The sequence below is a fragment of the Melospiza melodia genome, chromosome 15 (assembly GCF_035770615.1).
Source record: "Melospiza melodia melodia isolate bMelMel2 chromosome 15, bMelMel2.pri, whole genome shotgun sequence".
NCBI lineage: Eukaryota > Metazoa > Chordata > Aves > Passeriformes > Passerellidae > Melospiza > Melospiza melodia.
Window position 1 is genome coordinate 20,573,135 of NC_086208.1, and position 16,572 is coordinate 20,589,706.

At 58.9% G+C, this 16,572-nt stretch overlaps 2 protein-coding genes across 11 annotated transcripts in view; one reads left to right on the forward strand and one right to left on the reverse strand.

Annotated features, from left to right (window-relative positions):
• On the reverse strand, nucleotides 1-9,006 carry LOC134425452 (creatine kinase U-type, mitochondrial). The gene is made up of 9 exons (XM_063170104.1): nucleotides 8,726-9,006; nucleotides 3,539-3,737; nucleotides 3,114-3,209; nucleotides 2,779-3,000; nucleotides 2,182-2,267; nucleotides 1,138-1,261; nucleotides 873-1,007; nucleotides 435-560; nucleotides 1-243 (listed from the first exon to the last, which is right to left on the reverse strand). The coding sequence occupies exons 1-9, from the start codon at nucleotides 8,872-8,874 to the stop codon at nucleotides 127-129; spliced, it is 1,254 nt and encodes a 417-aa protein (XP_063026174.1). The 5' UTR covers nucleotides 8,875-9,006; the 3' UTR covers nucleotides 1-126.
• A 664-nt stretch (nucleotides 9,007-9,670) lies between these two features.
• The window catches only part of PPIP5K1 (diphosphoinositol pentakisphosphate kinase 1), a 42,197-nt gene continuing 35,295 nt past the window's right edge, over nucleotides 9,671-16,572 (forward strand). For 4 of the 10 annotated variants that reach the window (XM_063170108.1, XM_063170111.1, XM_063170113.1 and 1 more), the window contains exons 1-7: nucleotides 10,586-12,482; nucleotides 13,249-13,410; nucleotides 13,675-13,849; nucleotides 14,318-14,513; nucleotides 14,606-14,696; nucleotides 15,687-15,772; nucleotides 16,008-16,162. In XM_063170108.1, the coding sequence (XP_063026178.1) occupies nucleotides 13,703-13,849; nucleotides 14,318-14,513; nucleotides 14,606-14,696; nucleotides 15,687-15,772; nucleotides 16,008-16,162 (675 nt within the window). In that variant the 5' untranslated portion in view covers nucleotides 10,586-12,482; nucleotides 13,249-13,410; nucleotides 13,675-13,702. Of the gene's footprint in view, nucleotides 9,721-10,585; nucleotides 12,483-13,248; nucleotides 13,411-13,674; nucleotides 13,850-14,317; nucleotides 14,514-14,605; nucleotides 14,697-15,686; nucleotides 15,773-16,007; nucleotides 16,163-16,572 lie in introns of those variants that run through there. The other 6 variants (XM_063170114.1, XM_063170116.1, XM_063170117.1 and 3 more) reach the window with 3 other exon arrangements.

Consider the following 16,572-nt stretch of genomic DNA (forward strand, 5'->3'; position numbering starts at 1 on the left):
TACAGCAGCGCACGTTTATGGGGTCTGACCTGACGCGTTGCGGGTTACAGGATGCAGCACATGCTGGGCACAGAGATCGCACAAGCTAAGGGGGACCTGGGTCCCAGAGCGCTGCCGTGGTCCCGCTCAGTGCCGGAACTGCGGCAGCGGCGGCGGGATGCGGATGTCCTGCCCCTTCTCCAGCCGCCGCTCACAGTCTATCAGGTAGTTCACACCATCGATCACCAGCTGCACCAGTTCCACCTGCACAAGCACAGATGTGGTGACTGAGGGACCATCCCGGGAGCCACTCCCGCTGCATGCAGGGCAGGCACTGCCACTCCCAGCACCCACATGCTGGCCCCAGCACACTGCCCTGGGGCTGCATGGGCACTGTGGGCCCCTCATGCAGACACATTGCAGAACCTCCCTCCCCAGCTCTCTCTGGCACCCACCTCTGACTTCCCCAGACGGTCCAGGTTCGAGATGTCAAAGACACAGCCTTTGGCTGCAGTGTCCACACCACCCGTGCCACGCTTCTGTAGCCGGAGGTTCTCCAGGATCTTAGGGAAGCGGGTGTCCTGGTGCCCAGAGAAAGTGTCAGTGCTCAGCAGGACCAGCAACAGGGGAGTCAGGGCTCTGTGGCCGAATGCTCCCTGGTGTGGGCCCCTGCTGCTCACAGGGTCCTGTCAGTGGGTCACCAGCCCTACCAGAGTGCTGCCCTAAGCACACCCAGGCCTCCCTGGCTAGGAATGCAGGCAGGGGCTGGACCCCACACCTCCTAGGGGAACCTGAGTGTGGCCCAGGGCTGGGTCCCATGTTGTCCTGCACCTTTGTGGCTGAGCTCCCCACAGTCCCAGCCTGGCTCACCACAAAACTGGCCATGGTAATACCTTGCTGAGCAGTGGCAGCTTGATGTGGACGCCTGCTCGCAGCCCTGTGCCCAGGTTAGAGGGGCAGGTCAGGATGTAACCCAGCCGCTCATTCCACATGAACTCCCAGCCTCGCTCCTGGATTAGCCGCTCCACCTGAGTCAGAGGCACAAGCAGTCGCTCAGCCCTGGCCAAGGATCGCCCAGCAGAGGGCCAGCACCACAGGAGCTCTGCTTGCCCCTCTTTGCCTGTTTATGGGGCTGGCACAGCAGAAGCTGACACTCACCTCCTTTAGGCCCCGGCAGAACCGCTCAAAAACGCGCTTCATGTTGCCCCCCTTCTCCATGGAGATGATACGTGTGTGGTCCTCCTCATTGATCCAGATCAAGAAGGTCTTCTGGTGGTTGTGCCTAGGGACAGGGCAGTGTTTGGCTGTGCTGGCTTGCAGAGACCCTCTGCCCACTCAACTGTGCCCCTTCTGCCCCTGCCACTGTGCTACCAGTGCTGCCCTTGGTTCCCACGTGCTGAATGCACCAGTCTGGGCAGCCAGGGGATGCTCCTGGAGACAGGCCAGTGCCCATCCACATGTTTCACTGCTGCTGATGGGAGCTGTCTCCAGTGCCCTGGGCACAGACGGGTGCCAGCACGGTGGTGACCCAGCCTGGACTGGAGATGGGAGCGCGGCTCCTGCACCGTGCAGGCAGTGGGAGGGGGCTTGTGAGGCATGGAGCGTGCTCTGGAGGGCTGGGCTAGGTGCAGCTGGAGCTGGAAACCGTCTCTGCCCTGGAGATGTTTTCCATGTAAAGGCACGGCGTCAGCGAGGGTGGCATGGGCGGACAAGTGTGCCGGCTGTTGCTCTGCAGGAGCGTGGGATGTTGCATGGCTGTGCAAAGATGCTGGGAGGGAGCAGTGAGATGTGGCTGTGGCAGGGCAGGTTTGGTGTCACACAGAGTGTGCAGAAGCCAGGAGGAGTGCTGGGGATTGCCCAGGGAGCAGAAGGCAATCAGAGGTTTTTGGCAGCCTTAGAGTGCAAGGTGCTGCAGGATGGTGAGAGCAGGCAGGATTGGCAGCTGGTACCGGCTCCACAGTCTCTCTTGCCAGTACAGTGCTGTGTTTATGTAGGGAACAGTAGACTGCTGACAGTGATGCACGGAGCTCCCAGGTGAGGCCACAGAACACATGGTGAGCACGGCCCAGGGGCACTGGTGCCATGTGCTAGGGTCTGTGGCATGGCAAGCAGGGGAAACATGGGTGGCAGGGCTGAGATGGATGGAGCAGTGCATCCCCCCCCATTTGTGCCCTGCTGCCCGTTGCCAGGGCAGAACCTCACCAGATCCCTCGGGCGTCAGGCCAGTCCCGAGCCATTCCTGCTGCTGTCAGGAGCGGGGACACCGGCTTGTCAAAGAGGAAGTGGTCCTGGAAGGAGGCAGAGTTCATGGGCTCACCCAGGCTGCATGGCTGGAGCCAGGGCACCCTCACTTGTTCCAGTACTCCCTGTCGTACTGGTCCCATCTGCCATGCAGGAGATTCACCACAGCTCTCCCAGGCAGGGCACCCAGGGGCAGGAGCCCTTGCCTTCCTGGCCTGGGAGGCAGAAGGTTGCTGGTGCATAGCCCACCCTGTGCCAGGGGCTGGTGGGGCACCACTTGAGTGCAACAAGACTGCCTTCCTCTTGGCAGGGGCATGGGCAGGGAAATGGAGGCAAGAGTCAGAGGCGGCCATGAGCTGCTGGGGCTCAGTTTGGGGAGCTCCTGGCTCACGAGGGCTGAGCAGCACTGTGTTGTTGGGCTGCCTTGCTAGGGCAGGGCTCCCGGTTGAAGACAGCAGAGCTGTAAAAAGAGGATGCAAGCTGCCAGAGAGGCAGTGCCAGGAAGGGGTCCTGCTCTGCATGCACCCGGGGGGCTGCTGGGGAGCTGCGCTGACTCACATCAATGAGCTGCTGCTGCTCCGACTCGGTCATCTCGCTGAGGCGGTAGTAGCGGCCCGCCAGGTCCCCGGTGAGGCCGCTCAGGGCGTCCACAGCCACCTTCTCCACCTCGCGTCTCTCGGCACGGGTGCAGGCCGGCGGCAGGCTCAGGCCGCGGATGCTGCGCCCGGTCCGCACCCGGGACGAGAGCACGTAGCGCTCGTCAAACTGGCCAAACTTTATCTGGAACAGACAGGAGCCACAGGCTGTTCATGGGCGGCCCTGGGGCTGCCAGGGCCCGACCCCACGGCCCAAGGAAGGACACCCCGTGCAGCACCGCTGTCCAGCTTCTGCACCTTTGTGCAATCCAGGTCTGTGACGTGCTTCATGGTGCGGGGGTTGTATCCGTTGTGCCGCTCCTGAATCACAGGGTCAAACAGGTCGGCAAACACCTGGAAACAAGTGGGACAATGTACAGCAGACCCAGGGCTCCATGAAGCCCCTGCCACAAGCCTGGCAGGGCCACACTGCCAGTGTGGGGGACAGTGTGTCCTGCAGTGCAACGGCAATCCACAGGGCAAGTGGAGCAGGAGGCTGCAGGGCTCCAGCAACAGCTGCTCCAAAAGAGCTCCTGCAGGAGCACAGGGAGGCTTTCCAGGGGCCTCTCCAGCTGCTCAGGCTGGGCGAGAGGAGGTGGGCAGTAATGACCCAGGCTGCTGGTTGTACCATGGGTACTGGGATTCCTCTGGATGCTGCAGGCAAGGCTCTGGCTGCCACTCACCTCATAGGTCTCCTCATCACCAGCTACAATGCCCACAGTCTTGATGAAAGGATGGCCAGGGTTGTCGACGCCAGTCTGAATGCACTGGTCCAAGGTCCAGCCATTTGGGGTTGCTTTGTCACAGAGCCTGGCGTAGATGGCTGGTGTCAGGTTGCTGGCCATGCAGTTGTTGTGCTTCCGCAGGTCGGGGTACTCAGCGCTGTGAGAGGAGACACCAAGGAGTTCTTTGGGGCCAGGGGACCCCAGCACTTGTGCCTGTGCTCCACAGAGACTCTTGGTGCAGGTGTGGGCAGGGGAGCTCAGGGAGGAGTCAAATACTCTGCTTATCCACAGCAACTGGGAGCAGGGAGAGAGTTACAGGCCTTGCTGGGCAAGGGCAGGGAGAGGCCAAACCCAAGGCTGGCACTGAACCAAGACAAGAGTCCACAGGCAAATCTGGACCAGTCCTTAGGGAGCGGCTCCTTATCAAACACACAGCAGGGCCCCAGAGCGGGAGAACCTGCTGGGTGAGCAGTGGGGCCACGTGAGCCCATCCCCACACTGAGCTCCAGGGCAGCTGGGCTGCAGAGTGGGGTCCCACTCCCCTTGTCCTCCCTGGGGCTGCCCTGATGCCAGCTCAAATGGAAAGAGGCTGCTCCTGGTCTGCCGATGCAGTGGGCAGGGGAGGGAGGACATGCAGTCTGCAGGGTCCTGGCTTGCTTGAGCCCTGGACCCCTGCCCCCCAGATGCTGTGGGGCAGGAGATTGGCTGACCCTGATCTGCAGCCAGTGGGAACAGCACAGTCCCAGTGCAGTTTATTGTATTAGGGGGATGCTTTCCTCTAATCAGCTTAGAGGGAGGCTGTCTCTTGACCTCATTCCCACTTTAGACAGACTTTGTACTTGTTCTGCACTCACAGGGAAATTGGCAGGGCAGGACCTGCTGGCCTTGGCCAATCTCTCTGGAGGGTGCCTCCACGCACCTTAGTGGGACGGGACCGGCCCTTGTCAGCCCAGGAGACCACACTGGTGGCTGGAGGGGGTCCTGCATTCCTGGGGACGCCCCACTGAGAGACGCTGCTTTGGGGGTGACATAGCTTGGGCTGGGGGTCCATGCGGAAGGAAAGGTGCCTGGGCTGGCACAGGTCTGGTCGTTGGAAGCAAGTCAGGCATCAGCACTAGCAGCGAGTCCTGGCACCCCCTGTGCTCGCTCCTGCGCTTGGGCTGAGTGCTCACCCTGGGCATTGGCTGTGCTGCCAGCACCAATCCTGTGCTGCAATGCAGAGCCTGTGGCTGCCACTGCCTCCTCCCCTGTGTCTGCAGGCCAAGGAATGTGGCCCTTCGCCCACAGCTTGGCTACTGCTCATGGCTTCCTGTGCTGTGCAGAAACAAAGGGAGCTAGGGCTTCCAGTGCATTGTGTGGGGAAGCACTAGCACTGCTGCCTGGACCAGCAGAAGGAGGCATTTGCTCCAGACAAGAGCTGGTCCCAGGTTGAGGGGGCTGAGGGCTGCTCCCAGCCCACACACACACCTGTGCCCTGTTGACATGATCCAGACAAGAGGCTGACGTGCCATGCATGGGATGCAGCCTACCCTGGCCTCCCTCACTGCTTCTGCCCCTGTCATCTGCTGGTCACTGTCTCCCCTGAGTGACACGCTTGTCAAAAAAGCATTTGCTGATCAGAATGGGACCCTTGGGCAGGTTCCTCCACTGCTCCAGCATGGTCATGCTGCTGGGCATGCCGGGGCCACTTGCTGTGCTTTCTGTGTCACAGAGGATGCCCGGGAGCAGTAGAGGTCCCCAAGGAAAGCCAGCTTACTCCCAGCAGGCAGGAGAATGCTATGGGTTGAAGCATGCTGTCTACACCTTCCCTGAGGTGCTCAGCATGCAAACCATGGGACTCCAGGCTCCTGCCTGCAGGTGCTGTGCCTGCTGCAGAGCTGACTGAGCACCTGGTTGGAGTGCACCCACCCCAAACAGCCCCGGACCACAGCCAGCAAACTGGGGCAACTCAGATGGGTGTTGCCAGGAGCAGCTGGGTAATGCTGGGGTGAAGGTCCTGAGCACCTGGCGCTGTGCTCGCCGTGGTGCCACAGAGCTGCTGGGGGAGGCTGTATCCAGGCTGGCACTGGAGGGCTCTGGCAGTGGCACCACGCTCCCACCATGTGCTCAGGGTGTCCACGAGTCCTCTGGCATAGTGTCAGGATGATGCTGCACCCAGGCTGCTTTGACCCCTTGGTTTTGGTCCCCAAGGCTGGTTTCAAAATTATGACCATTTCAGCACCATCTATTTTGTTCCCACAAAAATTTTTTTTTGTGCCACAGCACCGAGTGATATCTTAAAAGTCTTTTCCAAGCCCAGTGATTCCATGATTGCACGGTTCTGTGGTGCTGTGGCTCCTGCCCAGCTGCAGAGGCTGGAGGCGTGGATGTGTGCCAGGAGTGCAGCTCAGCACTGGCGCCCACGCTGTCCTGTGCTCGCCTCAGCCTGCCGTCCTGCCCCTGACCTCGGGCTGCAGCTGCCCTCTCTGCCCTTGAGCAGGCAGGTGCCTGACCCAGAGCAGACCTGCTCAGCAGCCAGCAGGGATTATTGCTCCACTGTCCACTGACTGGGCAGCTTCTCCACAAGTGACAACCACCTGCACCTCCCCACAGCTCTTCACCTCTAACGTGGCAGCCGCCAGTGCCCTTCCTGGCATCACCGGCCTGAGGAGCACACGTGGCCTCTGGAGAGGTGTGGGGGTGTGTGGGGTGAGCAGCAGAGCCTGTGTCACGGCATGGAACTGGAGCTGGCAGGCAGCCAAGCACGAGGCTTGCTTACGCAGGGAGGAAGGGGCTTGGGCTTTGTCTGGAGGGGCTTTGCAGGGAGCCCCATCGTGGTGGCCCAAATGACGGGCCATGCCTATCACAGGACCCCCGTGGCAGAAGGCAGGGGTGGCAGTGCCTGTGCCCTCCCAGCGTGGCCATCCATACCACAGGGTCTCTGAAAGGAGGCTGCAGCGTGCTGCTCAGACCCCTCAGGGCTGCCGCCAATGTCTCTCGGTTTTAACTTAGAGATTGGAGGGGCAAAATCCTCGGGCAAGTCAGCTGCCGAGTGAGGGATTGCAGCTCACTCCTAGGGTTCCATCCAGGTGCTTTTCAAGTGTCAGCACTGTCACAAAACCATTCCTAACGGAACAGAACCCCCCAGGAGGCTCATTTTAGAGCTTCTCAGCCACAGCCTCACCTTGACTTCATCCCCTCCTGACCTATGTCCGTGTCTCTGCAGTTGTTCGGAAAGCTGGAAAACATCCCCCTCTCGGGAGGTAAATAATCAATAACATCCGGCCTTTGTAATTCTATTAACTCAGTCAATTTCTGTCCCCGACTTTCTGTAGCCCAACGCAGCTTGCCAGAGCCCCAGTGCCAGCTCCTTGCGAGCCCTCCACATGCCCAGGGTTCCCAGTCTGCAATGCAGCACAGCAACACACCGCTCTGACTGTCGGCATTTGGTGCAGGGATGGCAGCAGCTGCTGGTGTTCGGAGCAGCAACGCGCTGCCTCCTTCCCACCATGCTCCTTCCCTGTGCACAGTCTCTGCTGGTGTTGGGATGGGCAGGAAAACTCACTCCTCGTTTTCCTGGCCTGCCTCTAGGATGTGCTAAGCCAAGCAGCTGTTGCCAGCACAAGGACTGGCTGGTGGCCACCACATCCCTCTCCCCTTCTGGCCCTTGCCCCGTTCCCACTGTGCCTAGCCCTTGTGAGGCACAGGTAGTTACTGTGCCCAGTCCTGTGTGGCACCGTGCTGCTCTATGGTCCTCAGGGCTGGCAGCACAAACACTGGGCAGGACCAGCCTGTGTCTCCTCCACCCCACTTGCCATGGCAAGCCATGGTGAGTGGAACCATGAGAATGTGAGGCACTTGGCCCTCCTGGGCTTCCTGGGGCAACAAAGAGCCATTTGGAGGGGAGCGACGTGAAATCTTCTGGTCTAGAGCTTGAACCTTAGCATTGTGCTGCAGCTGTGACACTTATCTGGCTTAAGGGATCAGGCGCTGGGTGTGCAAATAGAGCCAGGGCTCTTGCAGAGCCAGCATTACCTCAAAAGCACCCCTAAGCCAGCCTGTGGCTGTGTATGCGCCCACTTGGCCCAGCTCAACCCTGCGCCCACCTCCCACAACTCCCGACTGCACATCTCATTGTCATCCAAAATCCACACATGGGGCTATTTGCTCAGCATCCACAGGCCCCTCCAGCTCTCCCTTTAAAAACTGGCCCAGAGAGGGAAGAGGCAGGACCTGCCAGCAAAGCTTTTCTTTTCAATAGAGGAGTCCCTGTCCCAAAGGGAGGCACGTGGGAAGGCTGGTACAGCCAGATGAGGTCGGGCCAGGGGCTGCTCTGACACCAGCTCCCACAGTTAGAAATCCTCGGTGTTCTGCCAGCAGGACAAAATGGACCCTTTGCTCCATCCCGTTCCTACCAGGACATTGGCAAAGTCTCCCTGGCTTCTCTTGGGCCGAGCCTGGGGTATGTCCCCACTGGCACTGGCGGTCCCGGCACTGCTGTCTCCCAAACAACCCCAATCTCTGCCCTCCAGCCATCGCAGGAAGTCCCCCGGGACCCCAATCGTACTGTCAAGCATTTGTCCCGTCCCGCTCCCCCACGTCCCCGGCTGCAGCGGCTCGTCCTGGTACTCTGGGACCACCCAGGGCAGCCGGCAGCTCGGGGCTCCCTGCCCGGACCGCAGCGCCCCGAGCCAAGCCCCGGACACGGGAATGTGCCCGGGCGGCCCCCGCAGCCCTCACAGCCGCTGCCGGCGCGGGTCCCGCCAAGGAGGCCCGCGGCAACCCCGAGGAACCCCGCAGAGCCGGGACCCGCGCTCCCTGGTCCCTGCGGGACCGCACCCGGCCCGCGGCTGTGCCGGTGTCCTTGCGCGCCTCGGGGGCCGGCGGGGCCGGTGACCAGCAGCCCGAGGTTGATCCATCCAACGCGGCTGAGCCCCTGCGGCCGCCCCGTCCCCCTCCCGGCCCGGGGCCCCGGGGCCGGTTCAGGGCCTCCCGGTCCTTCCCGCCATGGACGAGCAGCGTCCATCGCGCCGTCCCCACGAGCTGCCCCGGGACCCGCCGCCCAGGCTCGAGCCGGGGGGCGGCCGCCGCGCCCGCCCCCGGTGCCGGTGCCGGTGCCGCAGGGATCGTCCCCGCCCGTGCGCCCTCGCCGCCCGCGCGCATTACCTGGGCGGGTATCGCCGACGCTGACGGTCGCCCGCGCTGACCGAGTCCCGGGCGAGAAGGAAGCCGGCGGCGAGAGAGCCGGCGCCCACCATGGCCAGGAGGCCGGCGGAGCGGCGAGAGGAGAGAGCGCGGGCGAAGGTGCTGGCCATGTCGGAGCGGCGGAGCAAGCGCGCCGGGGCGGACAGCGGACGTGAGGGGAATGGGAACGGGAATGGGAATGGGAATGGGAACGGGAGCGGCGGCGGGGCGCGCGGAGGCGGGGACCGGCGGGGCACGGGGGGGCCTAGCGGCACCGCCACCTGCTTGGCTGCCCCGCCCCGCCCCGCCCCATCGAGGCTGCCGCCGCTTTCAGCACCGCTCGCCGGACAGCGCCGGAGGGGCGGCTGCGCCGAGACCGGCCGGCTCCACGCCGGGACCCACTCCTCGGACCCCTCGCCGCGCCCTGGGGCGGGTCGGCGCCGCCGGGTCAAAGTTCGTCCACCTGAAGCCGGGAGCGGCGACCGCGGCTGCTCGATGGGATGCGGCCCGCGATGGGTCGCGGGGTCGGGGGGCCTGTTCTCACCGGTCACCAGCCCTCCCGCAGTGCCCGCCACACCGACGGGGCCGCACCGGTGGGCCCCGGAAGTGCGCTGCGTTCGCTACCCCAGAACCCCGAGGGACGGGAGCTGCTGGCGCAGACTTGCGCTGCTCTGGGACACGGGAAGCGGCCGCCCAGTAGAACCGTGCGCCCAGCCCGGTACGGCCGCTGCGGCCGCCTGTCCCCCCGGTGCAGGCGCGCGCCTGCCGTTACAGCACGGGCCCGGCGTGGGGCCCGCGCCCACGTGCGCCCGGCCGCGCTGCATCTCCCGCAGTCGCCGCCAGGCGGCGCCATGCCATGCCCGCTCGCGTCCCGGCCGGCCCGCCTCCTCCGCGCCGATTGGCTGCCTACGGTCGTCAGCAGACGGTGATTGGCCGGCGGCAGAGCCCGCAGCGCAGGGTGCGCTCGGAGGCCGCAGGTGAGCGGAGCGAAATGGCGGCGCCTGGCGTGGCGCCCCCTGCTGCCGCCGGGGGGGCAGGGGCGGCCGAGGGGCCGGGGCCGGGTCGGGGAGCGAAGTGAAGCAAAGCGCAAGGCGGGGAGGGGTAGGGCAGCCGATCGCGCCGCTGCTGGGCCCTGTTTGTTGGCGGCTGTCGGGGAGCGCCAGGAGGGCGGCAGCGGCGGCTCCACGGCGAGACGCGGCCCGGTCCCGTGCCGCCCCCCCGGCTCGCCGCCGCCGCCGCTCGCCTGTGCCGCCGGGCCCGGGTCCGGCCTCGGGCCGCGCGGCAGCTCCGCCCGACTCGGGGGCAGCGGCGGGCCAGGCTCGTCCAGGCCGCTCGGGGCCTGTGCGTGCCGGCGCGGGGCTGGTGCCTGCCCGCTGTCCGGGCAGCGGCGGCTCGCCCTTTGCGGGGCTGCTTGAGGTCGCGCCGCTCTCCGGGCCCGGTCCTGGCTGCCGCCTGTGCCTCTGCCCCGCTCTCCGGGGCCGCTGTCTCTCCCGAGCCTGGCGGGCCGGTGTTTGTGAAGCCGCCACGCTGTGCGCGGGGTAGAGCGGCAGCAGCCCCCCGCAGTAAACCCTCAGTGACAGCGGCCGTGTCGGAGGAGTTGCCGGTGCTGAGGAGTTTCACGCTCTACAGGTCCCACGAGTGTGATTAAATATTTCGTTGCGAGCAGCGCCAGACGCGGCGGGGCCTCGCCGCCGTGCGCACGCACCGCCCGGTGTGCGGGGCAAACCGAGGGGCTGCCCGGGGCTGCCTCCGCTCCGCCCTCCGCGCTCGCAGCCCGCGGGGCGTTCGGCTCCCCGGCAGCGCTGCTGGCATCCGCTGAGCATCCGCGGAGCACCGCTGCGCCTGCCTGCTGTGAACGCGCCTGTACTACCAGAACAGAGGGATTGCCTTGATACTACGTGTCCAAATAGTTTTAATTATTAGCCCTAGGATAGGTGATGTTTGTGTTCTGAAGCAATAAAGTGCCCATGAGAGGAGCACAGCTTTCACCATTTTAAAGTATGGAATTAACCTTAGTGCAAACAGCCCTTGTAACAGTGGAAGTAACTCTCCGTGTGTCACTGGTCATGCAGAGGTGTATTAGTGGTCATGAATGCAAAGGTACTTCACTGCTCAGGGCCTAAGCTTTCAGGGTTGGTTTTTTTTGGTCTGGTTGGTTGGTTGTAGGGCCATCAGTGGTTTCAGATAGTTCTACAAGACATTGTCAGCATAAGTGTTTTAAAATGCCAGCTGTGTGTATTTTTAGAAGTCGTGATCCTGCATGTACTTGACCTGGCTTGGCTAGACTGTGGGTCTCTAAGTTGGATCATGCTTGCAGGCTTTTTGCTTGCCAGGGTAATCCCAAATTCCTGCCACTGGCAGTGGTATAAGTCATGTTCCTGTCTGTCAGCCCAGCACTACAGGCACTGCACCTGCATCTGCACCTTGTGTTTAAAAAATGAAATGAAACAAAACCCTGACATGCAAGCCCACTCTTTGGTTAATGCCACACTGAGTACAAAATACAAGACCTAATCACATATTCTCACCTTAAATGCCTGGTACCTCAGAAGCAGGGCACGAAGAATTTCTTTACTCTATTAGCACCCTTATCTGAACAGCACCAGAATGATCTGCTGGGGAACAGGAAAACAATTTCCTATATGGTTTCTTATCTCTAATACAGGGCAGTCTAGGGAGCTGAAACAGTCCCAGGCCATCAGAGGCAAGGTCTGTGGCTCCATTTAGGGTTGTGTGTCAGCAGATTTGGATTGATGATGGGGTAATTTTGGTAACCTTTGGTATGACTGTGCAGCAGATCACAGCTGCCCTTCTTGCAAGTGCAGCAGGAAAGTCTCCGGGTGTAGGGACTGGCATGTACTTTTTCCTGTGTGAAAAGTGTGGGCTGTGTGCTGTGCAGGAGCCTGTAAGGGTTCTGTGATGGCATTGCCACCCTGCTGGCATATGGGCCCTGTGCCAGTTCAGCACTAGAGCTGGCTCAGGTATGGTGGGCAAACTTCCTGTCACTGTCCTTAGATACCAGAATAGAACTCCGCTCGCCTGTGTCCATTTAAGAGCAACAGTCTGAGTTTTAAATGCCTTAGTTGTGCCTGTAGCTAAAAGTTCTGTTCATCAAGAGTCTGTAGTTGCTTGGTGTAAGTCTATGGTAAGGAATGTACTTTTAAGAAAAACTAGAAGAAGGTTCCAGTTAACCGTCCCCTCACACCTGAAATCATGAGGCTTTCCTTATTAACATCATGGGCACACCTGTGCTATCAGTGGCTGTCAGCTTCAGTGAGGCTCTGAGGTTTTACTTGATGTGAGTATGATGTGTCACGGCCTTGAAACAGAGCTACAGAGCAAGGAAGAGGCTTTGTCTGTGGGGTAGGAGGAGGAATATAGAGAAGTTGTTGCTTTCTGAGTTCTTGGGGCAAAGGTTTTCTTGCTGCTTATCTGTTTTTTTTCCAGGAGGGAGGGGAGATTAAGGGATTGGAGAAAATAACCCTCTTCCTCCTTTTGCTTGGTTTGCTTCACTTCATTAAATCATCAGCCTTCAAGCTGATGGTATACCTGCCAGGGGTTCATTCTGCACTGGTATGCTGAGGCAGCAGGACACAGGCGTGAGAATGGTTCCTGAGTCTGTTGGGAATGCTACTCTTGTCCTCCTCTGGAGATAGCAGGGCTATGTGGAGTGCACAGTGAATGCCTCTAGAGCCTGCTCTGCCGGCCCTGTTCCTCCCACTAGCAGCGAGCACTGATGGTGAGTATCATCTCTGACTGGTGCTGCTCCAGGTGTTTCAGTGCCAGGTGTGTGTGCTTTGAGGGTTTTGTGGCAGCAGCAGCCCTGGGCTCGGTGCATGGGACTGGGATGGAGGAGACCGTCCTTGGTGTGGTATGTACAAAGTCCAGCCTTGCTGTGTCCCCTCGTGTGGTTTCTGTTGGGTCGATGTCTGCTCACCCAGTGGATCCTTATGCAGGAGGAATGCTTTTGGCTACTTTATAATAAGGAAAAGCACAGTGAAAGACGCCTGCTTGACGCTGGGTGGAGCTTAGGCCAACGGTGAACAGCTGTGTCCTTGGCATGGCTAGGTCAGTTGAATGGTGTGTTCAGACTCTGTCTCCTCTGAGGCAGGCAGGGCTGCTCTTGTAGGTGACACTGGAGGACGTGATCCTTTCCTGGTGTTTCTAACTCATAGCATATATTCAGCAGCTGGTCAAAGGAGGTGATTGTTCCATTCTGCTCTGGTCACAGCACTAAGCCTATGGACAATGCTCTCTGGCACATGGTGGGGTTTTTGGGATGTCTGCACAGGGCCAGGAGCTGGACTCAGTCTTGATGGATCCCTTCCAACTTGGTGTATTCTGTGTTTCTGTGCCAGCTTGCAAACCCAGACATCCTGACCTGTTACCCAAAGTGTTGCTGATGCTCCCTCTGTGTCGTCTTTCCCTGCCATAGAGTTTTCACTTGTTTTTCCTCCTCCCTGCAAACTCCTTCACCTCTCAAACTGTTCTCTCTGTTACTGTAGGTCTTCTTGAGCTGAAAGGATGAAAATTGGCAATTGGAAAATCACTGTCACTGACCTGAGCTTTATCCTGACTTCTGGAGTCCCAGTTGATGTTGTTGGGCATATGAGTCTGCAAGAGTGTCCCCTGTCCATGATTTAGGCAGCGGTTGGACATGCATCACTGTAAGGGTTACATGATTTCAGTGCTGGTGGTAATGCTTTCCCAGTGCGAGGGGGTTAATTGCAAAATGGAGCTGCTTATCTAAATTGATCCAGAATTCCAAATCCCCTCCCACACTGAGAATGTCTTCTTGTTCCCCGTTTTTGTGCTGGGCAGCACTGTCCCTGGGTTCCCTCATGCTGGCTCAGTCCCTGCCCTCCCCACATGGTTTGCTTCCCCGTGCAGCTGCCTCTGACCCCTCTCCCTTTTGCACTCTGTGATTCCAGAGCGGGATGGTCGCCCACCAAAGCTGCAATGTCGTCCCTGACGACCTCCAGTGAGGGAGAGAACTCTGCTCCCAGGTTTGTTCTTGGTTCCAGAGATGATGAGACAGAATTTCTGGGATCAAACATGAAGACAGACGAAACTGATTTCTTTGAAGATGACGAAGAGGAGGAGTCGGTAAGGAGGTCCCAGCATTCTGGGCTGGAGCACCTGTGTGGGATCCCTGGGTCTCAGCCAGGTTTTGCATGGTTACTGCTGGGGCTGCAGGTAGTTGGGACTGCAGGGGACATGGCAGTGGCATTGATGACAGGACACATTACATCGTGCTGCTATGCTCACTGCCTCGGGAAATCCAGCTTTTTTGCTTGCAGATCTGATTTGAGAAAACTAGATGATTCCTTTGTTCTAGAGACTTAACCTCACACTCCTGTAAGTCTTTCTGTTTCACCAGGGAAATTTTTGGGGAAAACTCTGGCATGTGTGAAAAGGACAAACGTGTCTCTGCAGAGAGGAAACATTCATTTTTTCTATAACCTCCAGGAGCAGGATGCAGAAAAAATGATCTCTAGCTCCTGACTGCCTTTGGCCCCTATTCAGTGTTATATTAAATGCTACTTAACTGATCTCTGTCTTCCTCTCTGTCAGCCTCCAGAACGGCAGATCGTGGTGGGAATCTGTGCCATGACCAAAAAGTCCAAGTCAAAGCCCATGACACAGATTCTGGAACGTCTGTGTAAGTTTGAGTACATCACAGTGGTGATCATGGGGGAAGATGTTATTCTGAATGAACCGGTAGAAAACTGGCCCTCTTGTGACTGCCTGATATCCTTCCACTCCAAAGGTAACACATCTCTAGCAGTCCTTAGCCTGCTTGAGCTGTGGGCAAGGGATTGTCCTTTCAGCCCTCCCCTCTGTCCTCACCCTGTATTTCAGGATTCCCCCTGGATAAGGCAGTTGCTTATGCCAAGCTGTGCAAACCATTTCTGATCAACGACCTTGATATGCAGTATTACATCCAGGACAGGTGGGTGTCTGTGAGACACTAAAGCCCTTTCCCTCTTCCTCTGATTCTTCTCAGCATGCTGTGGAATTCTAATTTTTCTGGTCACAAAGGAGTGAGATGAGGAGGAAGGGGACCTTAGCAGTGGCTTTTTGGGGTTTCTCCAAAGCGTGGAGGGGAATGGCTTTGAGGGTAAAACCATTGAGACCATATAAAATCATGCTTTGTTTTCTGGTGTAAATGTCCTGTAAGGAGTGGCTGGGATGTAGGGAGTGGAAGAGTTCTCACAGAACAAGGCTGCCACGACTAAAGCAAAAAGACTAGTGTCTAAGGAGGAGAGCCAGATGGTGAGATGGGGCTCTGGGTCAGAAATTGGGAGCAAGGCTGGGTCAGAATCTGTGCAACCTGTGTTGTTCAGACACGTGAGGTTTCTCAGTCATCTGTTGGTAGAGGCCACTGGCAGCCGTGTACTTGGGCCCTTATAGCCAGGCTGCTTTGGCTGTGTGTGAGTAGGGCTCCTAACAGATCCTAAACCTCCTGCCCTGTCTTTGGGGTGGCGAGCAGTGTTATGTGGGTGCTGGCAGGCATCCCAAGGTGTACCTAGTGAAAGAACTGGGATTTGCCCCTTGGCACAAGATGAAAGAAGGCTCCTGCTGCTTCTGCCAGGCCTGGGCACCGGACAGCTTGGCATGACAGGGCACTCTCCAACAGGATGGGTCTGGGCAGGTGGTGTGCACTGGGTGTGATGCTGTGCTTTGGGCACATGCTAATAATTGAGCATCCATGTTTAGGCCAGGTAGAAATTTACTGTGGGCCGTCTGTGTCCAGAGCAGGACTGCAGCAAACCCTGTAGCCTGTGGGACTCGGCCAGAGAGCATGTGCTACAAGTACCTGCAGTCTTGATGCTTATTTGTGTTCATCTGACTGTGTTTCTCATCAGAGGGAGTGAAGTCTTTCCCTTGGTGTGTACTGAGGACATTCTAAACTCTTCTGATGCTTTTGTGTCCTCTGCAGGCGTGAAGTGTATCGGATCCTTCAGGAAGAGGGAATAGACCTGCCCCGCTATGCTGTGCTCAATCGAGATCCTGACCGACCAGAAGGTCAGTGTCCAACTTCTGCTGAAAGCCATTTCCCCAGGCTCTGCTCTTTAGGATAGTCTGCAGAGGACAGATACTGGCAGTCACCTCAAAGAGGTCTGGCTCCTAAGTCTCCCGGGTTTTTCTCGTGGGCAAAGGTCCCAGCACAAAACCGGCTGATGGGCCTGGAAGGGGCTGTGGCTCTGCACTGGGACTGTGTCACCTTTCCCGATGTGCTGCTGCTGTGCTTTGTCTTCAGAGTGCAACTTGGTGGAAGGAGAGGACCACGTGGAGGTAAATGGAGCTGTGTTCCCAAAGCCATTTGTAGAGAAGCCAGTCAGTGCTGAGGACCACAATGTGTATATTTACTACCCGACATCAGCAGGTGGGGGCAGCCAGCGGCTCTTCCGCAAGGTGAGGAGGGGTCTCCAGGGCTGCTGCTGGGACCAGTAGATCTGAGACTCGTGTGGCTTCAGGAGGGAGTGTTGGGGCAGGGGAAGGGCAAAGGAGGGTTTTGTGTGGGGGAACTTTAGACCTTCTTAGAACTTTGAGTTCAAGTGCATCTACCTGGGAACCACAAAAGGACATATTTTAGTGGTAGTGCTGACTTCACTTTCCCCATCCTCTTGGTGACATTTATCCTGTAGTCATGGAGCACTGTGTCCCTTTCTGAATTGCATGCTGATTTCTCCTGGGTTCATCATGATGAATTTTTCTAAAAACCTACATTCCTTTCATTTAACATCATTCTTGCCCTTCCCATTTACTGTAGCTTGCACACGTGATAAAAGCAGCATTTATTCCTAGATTTCACAGGAAATCTG

What these genes read in the sequence shown, in the direction of transcription:
- LOC134425452 (XM_063170104.1), bottom strand. Translation starts at nt 8,874, where the DNA reads ATGGCCAGCACCTTCGCCCGCGCTCTCTCCTCTCGCCGCTCCGCCGGC. An exon ending in AGCAGCAGCAGCTCATTGAT is followed by an intron (nt 2,268 to 2,778) that starts GTGAGTCAGCGC and finishes GCCTCCTTCCAG; the next exon opens with GACCACTTCCTCTTTGACAA. An exon ending in AGCTGCCACTGCTCAGCAAG is followed by an intron (nt 561 to 872) that starts GTATTACCATGG and finishes TCTGGGCACCAG; the next exon opens with GACACCCGCTTCCCTAAGAT.